This window comes from Juglans regia, chromosome 8 (assembly GCF_001411555.2).
Source record: "Juglans regia cultivar Chandler chromosome 8, Walnut 2.0, whole genome shotgun sequence".
NCBI classification, from domain to species: domain Eukaryota; kingdom Viridiplantae; phylum Streptophyta; class Magnoliopsida; order Fagales; family Juglandaceae; genus Juglans; species Juglans regia.
In genome coordinates, this window is record NC_049908.1 from 19,763,533 (window position 1) to 19,771,545 (window position 8,013).

General features: G+C 37.5%; 1 protein-coding gene across 1 annotated transcript; it reads right to left on the reverse strand.

The window, feature by feature from the left end:
* Positions 1–5,711: 5,711 nt before the first annotated feature.
* Positions 5,712–7,125, reverse strand: LOC108982666. Its single transcript, XM_035692800.1, has 3 exons — positions 6,406–7,125; positions 5,800–6,165; positions 5,712–5,756 (listed from the first exon to the last, which is right to left on the reverse strand). The coding sequence occupies exons 1-3, from the start codon at positions 7,123–7,125 to the stop codon at positions 5,712–5,714; spliced, it is 1,131 nt and encodes a 376-aa protein (XP_035548693.1).
* Positions 7,126–8,013: the final 888 nt, after the last annotated feature.

Here is an 8,013-nt window from a genome sequence, read left to right on the forward strand (position 1 = left end):
GACTTCAAAAATTCCATCACACTCCACCACAATCCAACATATAAAACATCAACACAAAAATAAATTTATAATTATAACAGATTGCCAAAAGTCACTGCAGTAGTGCAAAAATCCTACCCACACCACAAACAATTCAGCAACATCACTGCATTTCACAAACAACCACAATATCTAAACTCTACCAAAAGCTTCGGAAGTGACTTACCTAACAGAGTCACAAAAACTTCAAACCACTTCAAGCCAACACAACCCACCGCAGTCTACGCTTAGAAAAAAATTTCAAAGCAATCTCTAGTGAATGAGAAAGTGACCTGTGCAAAGAAAAGCCTGAGAAGTTGAGTGTGTGCGTACAGTAGCAGAACAGAGTGTGTGTGTGTGTGTAATCAAAACAGAGCAAAACTCGAAATAGAAGAGAGGCCTGCGCTAGTAAAACCGGAAGAAGAAGGAAGGAGAAGAAATAAATACAAGAAAAAAATAAAACGAAAGAGAGGCATGCCGGATTGAGGGAAGAAGTTACCAATTTTTGTTCAAGAGGCCAAAAAAACTGCAGTGGAAACACAATTTGAAGTTCCAACACCTTGAGTCGAGCGCACGGTGAAGGGATGGAGAAGAGGAAAAACAAATGAGAGGAACCGATTGAAATGCCTGCAGAAGTGAGCGAATCCGATTCTTGAGCGTGGTAAGAGGTGAAAATCAACTGCTAGGATTATGGGTTGGTGCTCACGGTTAGAGCGATGTGCGGAAAGGCAGTGAAGTGGGAAGAAACCGTGGAGAAGAAGAACAGTGCAGCAGAAAAGGGGACTCACCAAAACGATGCCGTCCGTCTCTCAACAAGTGCTCGTGGGCTGGGCTTCGTGCATCCGACTGACTTCAAAAGGGCTGGACCTAGAGCCCGGGTATTACACAACATCTCCAACTCTGTCTCGATCCAACACAGAGGCTAAGTATCGTGCCCTGGTAGACACCATCGCTGAACTCCTTTGACTCCAATGGTGTACCTCTTACCTCTTACCTCTGCCACTCCTCTTTATTGTGACAATCGCAGTGCCATCCAGATTATTCATAATGATGTTTTTCATGAGTAGACCAAACACATCAAGATTGATTGTCATCTCCTTCATCACCATTTGCTACAGGGTTGTAACATACGGGTCTAAATTTAGGGCTTAAAACTAGTATTTTATTTATTTATTTATTAGTATTTTATTATCTTTATATTTATTTATTTATTTTATTTATTTATCATTTTAGATTTTTGTGCCAACAGATAGATTAAATTAGTGGTTCATTTCCCTTAAAACCTTCGTATATTATATCCACTTAGTCTCCATACTAGTTTCGGTTCCAGAGTGTGAGATCAACTCCAATTCAAACTCTTCAAACCCTCTCAGAAACTGTATCCACGTAAGAGTAGGTTCCTAAAGTTTAGGCAATTTCAAATTTCAACCAATCTCCTAAGGGTTCACGTCGTTTCCTCCCATCGCCTATAAGAAACTCACCAAGCCTCTGTATTGCACACATTGAAATACCAGAAAAACAACATTTCCGCATAAGCCTTTTTGCTGCCCAGCCATCGCCGACCACCCTCGGACGTCGAAGCACAACCCACGGCGCCAGAAAACGCCGGCCAACCCAACCTCGTTGAAACCAACCTGTTATGGTACAGTCCTCGACGAGATCTCTTCCTTCCCGTGATTTTCATTGTCTCAGTCTAACTCCCTCCCTCTCTTTTTCTCTCTTTTTCTCTCTCTCTCTTGCGTCGCACAACTGCCCAGAGGACCCGATCGCGTCGCCGGTAGCTTCCAGCCACCCGTGTGCCGCCATCGCACTCGGTCCCTCTCTCGGTGAGTCCCTCACTTTCGCACAGCCATCCCTCTGTCGTCCCTCGTGTTTTTAATTCTGAGGAATCTAGTTGTTTCACAACAGGCCCTTCAGCCCTAAGCCCATACGGCCAAGTGTGTTCTTAAAACAAACAGAGTGTTGGGCTTACTTTAAATAGTCTTGTATTTTAAATTGGGCTTAATTTTATTATACAGTTTTTTAATAAGTTATAATGGGTTGATTATATTTCCAGAAAAACATTACTTTACATCAGCTTTATCTACTTGAATAATTATGAACCCAAAGACACAAATTTCATAAAAAGTATTTACGGGATTTTAAAGTATCTTTTTTTTAAACTATTTTTGAGTCCATTATTTAGTTAATATTCCAATCGACTTTTAATTAAGATTTTATAAAATTATTAAGTTATATTTTAATTAGAAGTTAAGGAATATGTTATGAGTTTTGAATAATATTATTATATATGATTTTAAGTATTTAGAATGCTATGACATATCTTTCTAGAAAGGTTAATGACGATTAGTACGTCTATAGGTAACGCGTTACAAGTTGGAAATCAAGAGGCAGTGTTAAGAGGTAAATAGTATGATCATATAATGCATGCGTACTGTGAATATTATTATTATGAATAAAAATATGATGTGCTTATGATTATTAACTACGCTACGCTAAGAGGCAAGTCAAGGTTAGTTTCCTTTTTGATCTTTGATGAAATATGAGATTATGCTTGAATGAATGAAATTGTTGTTTGAATGATTGAATGTTACTAAAATCATATGAAAGCCATGAGATGTTCATTTAGTAGTTCAAAGTCAAGTATGCCAGGTAATGGAATTGTCAGATTATGCAAACCATGTTCATGAAATGCTTAGATTGTATATGCCATGTCTATATAGTAATTAGATCATGTATTGTATTATGCCATACCATGTACAAGAATATGCCATGCGATGTTATATCGATGCCATGTACAAGGATATGTCATGTTATATCATATTATGCTATGCCACGTACAAGAATATGCCATGCCATGTTATGTCTTTGCCATGTACAAGGACATGCCATGCTATATCATATTATGCTATGCCATGTACAAGAATATGCCATGCACAAGAGTATGTCATGCCATGTCATGTTATGCTATGTCATGTATAAAATTATGCCATGTTAGAAAGGTTCATGAAGCCTAATAAAATCTCATACATTAAGAAAGATAAAAATGTTATGGTGCCACGGACTCAAGCGTGGTTAACCACAAGTTAAGTGAAACACGGACTCAAGCATGTTTCGCTTCATGTTATGCAAGTTTAGTGAAACACGGACTCAAGCGTGTTTCGCTTCATGTTATGTAAGATAAGTGAAACACGGACTCAAGCGTGTTTCCTTCCATGTTATGCAAGTTAAGTGAAACACGGACTCAAGCGTGTTTCGCTTCATGTTATGCAAGTTTAGTGAAACACGAACTCAAGCGTGTTTCCCTCCATGTTATGCCAGATAAATGAAAACACGGACTCAAGCATGTTTCATTTCATGTTAAGACAAGATAACCAAGATATTATGCATTCACGTTACATGTTTGCCATGATTATATATGCTTCCGCTCATGTTAATGATGAAAATGTAGGCTATGTGAGTCTGTGATGATATATGTATGTAAACTCTTTCAGGAAGTCATGTTACGTGTTTGATTGAAATCTATGAAGCTATTTGTATGTTATGAAGAGTACCATAGAAATTAAATGCATGTTAGACTAAGATTATATTTTACGGTATGATGTACTACTTACTGACTATTCAACTCATTATTTTTTTGTTTGCCTTCTTGTTTTCTTCCATGTCTAAAATTCTCGCAGATGATGTCTATGATGATGAAGAGCTGGATGGCCAGGAATAGATCTAGTACAAAGACTTAGGAGTGAATAAGTGATATTTTCACAAGAACTGAATTCATTTTTATTTCATTCATAGGATTAGTTTATGTTCTTTTATATTCGTTCAGTTTCCAAAACAATCATGTTCATTTCAGTTTTATCGTTTTCTTTGATGAAATTCAATAAATGAGGTATTTCAGAATATGAATCTCTTAACCGGGCATTATGTTTTAAAGGTTAGTAATATCTCTATCCTTCGGGAAGGGGGTGTTACAAGGGTTCTCTTCAGTTACTCTCGGTCTCCTCTCAAGATCAATTTTCTGACATCTTTACAAAGTCTCATTCTACAGCTCAGTTTCATTATTTGGTTTACAACCTCAACGTGGTTTCCCATCCATCTTGAGTTTGAGGGGGGCTATTAGTGTATATGTGTTATGTGAGTCCCACATTGGTTTAATAATGCTCTTGTATAGTCTTTGGCCTCCTATATATAGGCCACCTTGTATAACACAATTGATATATACATAAGTGATCAACACAATTCTAACAATCTTGAAGAATAATTAATCGTTTAAGGAATATTTATTTAGAAAAAAGGTGTTCCCAGTGAGCCAAACAATAAGAGGAATGATAGGTGCACCAGCTCCTGTGCCCCAAATAACGATTAGAAATAAAATTAGTGGTGTTGGAAATATGAAATGTATTAAATAATACGGCTTGCCTTTCTCAGAGTAGACTACATGCTGGCTGTCAAACTGGTTCGTCCTCCCAAAGCGAATGTATTGTGTTATTCAAGTCATGCTTCCAATGGGTATGTGATTTATCTCCTCTTGTTGCTTGTACACTTTTTAGCTTTGGTGTGCTTAGGACTCCATGACAGAAAGTTTTCATCACAAGGAATTCTCCCACAATTACTTCCTCCAAACATGGGAGCATAATAGAATAACTTCCCGAGCAAAAGCTTGTGAAGTTTGGTAAGCAATCAAATTTTAAGCAAGTCAATTTGCTGAATGTAATCACCACTTTGGCTTAATCGTCATCCCCCCTTGCTACAATTTCTGTTATTCCTTCGCATGAACTTACACTCATTTTTCTCAGTTGCACCAAGCTTTTGGCTGTTGTGTATGTTATTAGATTGATCAATCCATTACAACTCAATATCTCAAGATCTGTCAAATTGTGAAAACATGCCGAGGATGGCACTAAACTTTTCAATTTGTGACATTCTGACACTGCTAGAATTTCCAGTACTTCATGAAAACCTAGAGATTCCTGGACATCTTCTTTCCACAAATGTGACAGCATTGGTGCTTTAGACACCCTAAGTTCTTTTAGTCGTGGGAGTATCCTAGCATGCTTTTCTGGGCTAATAAAATCTTCATACGGGGATTATTTCTTGCCAAGAAGTATAGCTCACAACAAGTTTCTCCAAATTCTGTAATCTTTTTAGTAAACTAGACAGAACTGATGTATCATGGTTGCATTTCACCTCTAAAACTTTTAACTTGCAGAAGGACTCTACCAAAAACTGGTCACACCAAGTGGTTTGATGAACGTTCGATTTCAAGGCCTCCAATTCCGGGAATGTACCCTGTAGAAAAAACGAAGTTAGCATCCAACTTTCTAGAGAACTATGCATTACGGGACTCTTTTTCTCAAGAGGGGGAAGAATACAATATGACTCGTGCTATTTCAAAGAGTTAATTGATTGGCATCTTACCTCTTCAACCAAGAAAAGATGATGTTGAATGGAACTCTCAGGTAGACACTGTTGACTTTTTTCTTGAAAGCTCGAGAATTTGGAAGCAAATATGATAACTTGGTCACATCCCCACACTTTCAATTCTTTCAATACTGGCCATTCTAAATTATGAGCCTCGGGGGGAATCCACTTGAGTTTTGGCAATGCCCCGAGTGCCAGAGAAGTTAGTTTAGGGAACACAAGTCTCCCTTCTGCTTCTTCCTTCTCAACAATGACCTCAACCCCGCAATTAATTACCTCAAGAGATTCCAATTCCATGAGTGTTCTGGCCATGGAAGCTGGAAAGAGACATTCCATGCTCTCACACCCGTTGGCACGTACATCACGTAGATTTTGAAAGCTCAAAATATCACGGGGATCCTTATTCGATATTTGCTTCAGCTTTGGCAGATCACTCAAATATAAGTCCCTCAATTGCATGACTGTTATAGCACCTGTTTCTTGAAAACTTGGCCCTTGTAGGTCAAACACTTGTTTTAGAGAACCGCAACTGACTACATTCACGAAGTTCAGACTCTGGAAGACTTTAAGCATCTTAAACGGAAAGATACTATTAAGATTTGCACAAGATTCAACTCTCATCATCTGAAGTTTGCAAAAGGAATCAGCTGCGAACTGGGTATTCCATATAACTTTCATGTCATCCATGTGGGAGATTATCAGTATTTCCAAACTAGGGAATGCGGCCTGTAGGAGTAGGATTCATCCAATAGGTATCAAAATAGTGACAAATCTAAGCATGCATCATAACTTCATATAATTTTTTTTTTTTTTGGATAACTTGACATAAATCAATATATATAACATTAAAAGGGCCAAAGATTTCGAAGTTTATAATCATTTTTCGCATTTTTCATCATTCTTGTTACATCTTGTACTCAAATGTGAACATCTTAAAAGAGTACTAGTTGAAAGGCTATTTATTACCTGATCTTGATCAACCAAGAAAAGGGGTTGGTCACTTGAGATCTTGCTTTGTCGACTTTCTTCAAGTGCCTCTTGAAAGCTCATATATTCTGAAGCAAATATCTCAACTTTTTGACATCCATCCACCCTCATATTTTTCAGTGATGGCCATTTTGAAGTATGCACTCCCTGATAAAACAACTTGAGTTTTGCCAGCCCTAAAAGATTTAGTGTAGTCATACGAGAGAACACAAACCTTGGTGTTGCTTCTTCTCCTAGTCCTCTTGCGACAATTTCCTCAATCCAACAATTGACTATCTGAAGATCCTCCAATTGCGTGAGACTTGTAGCCACCAAGACTACTGGAAAGAAACTTTTCAAGCTCTCACATCCCTCGGCATGAATTTCACGTAGATTTTGAAAGCTGCAAATATCTAGGTAATCCTTATTCCATACATTTTTCAGTCTTGGTAGACGCACCAATATCATTGTGCTCAAATAAGTGGTCGTCACAGCATGGGCTTCGACATTACTATTCCGCCCCTGCATTGCTACTTCAAGTACTTCCTCCAATGAAGCACAGTCACTAATACGTAGAGCTGTTAGGTGTTTGAATCTTCTAGGCATATTAGAGTCGAATACGTGCAAAAAATTTTCACAAAACTCAACCACAAGTTCTTGAATATTGCAAAAGGAATCCGCTGCGACTTGGTCGTGCCATATGGTTATCAAGTTATCCATATGTGAAATTACTAAATTCTCCAAGCTTGGGAATTCTACCTGTGAATTCATCCCAATTAATGTGTTAACATATTATATATTCCCATCCACCAAAGCATCGATTTGATTAATTTTGATTTCTTTTAAAATGCCAAACAGAAACTGAATTATTTTTTGATAATTCAGTTAATTTTTACATTAATTGAAGTCTTTTTTCCCCACCGTTTCTTGATGATTTGATCGGTATTCAAGCAAACACCCCCCTAGTTATGGAGTGTTCAAGCATTCTTATCTCTGTTGGCTGAAAATCTCTTTGGAAAAACCTCCAAAGACAGGTTTGGAGTATTCAAAAAACCTCTATCTATATATCTACAAGCATTTCCTCTGTTTTTTCCTCCCCATTCCTCAAGTTTCCTAAGAAACCCAGGCATACTTCTGTCTCTCGTATCAGATCTAGACAAATAAAAGCTAATAACAGAGGATTACAGGTTTATGCTACTTCAATAAAATAAATAGTATTATAAAATTGTTGATTGGCAAAAAGAGTACTGTCTTCTCATTGATTACAAATTTGGCTTATAAATTTCTTCCATAGTTGTGTGATGTTGCATGTTTATGACAAAATATGACATTTTAATTCAATATCAAGTTCTATGCATTGCTCAATTTTGTGGCCCTTTATTATGTTCAATATTTATGAGTATACTTTTCTTGCTATACTTTTCTGACGTTAAGAAACATTGTCAGTTTTAAGACTTCTACCTTAATAGAGATTAATTAAGCCCTTTTTACCTCATGAACCAAGAAAAGGGGTTGCTGAGTGGAGATCACATGCCGGCTCTCTCGAAGCATTTCTTGAAAGCTCAGAAGTCCATAAGCAAATATGTCAACTTTTTGGCATCCTTCCAC

What these genes read in the sequence shown, in the direction of transcription:
- LOC108982666 (XM_035692800.1), bottom strand. Translation starts at nt 7,125, where the DNA reads ATGGATAACTTGATAACCATATGGCACGACCAAGTCGCAGCGGATTCC. An exon ending in TCTTGGTTGATCAAGATCAG is followed by an intron (nt 6,166 to 6,405) that starts GTAATAAATAGC and finishes CTACTCCTACAG; the next exon opens with GCCGCATTCCCTAGTTTGGA. An exon ending in GCTTTCAAAATCTACGTGAT is followed by an intron (nt 5,757 to 5,799) that starts GTACGTGCCAAC and finishes GTCTCTTTCCAG; the next exon opens with CTTCCATGGCCAGAACACTC.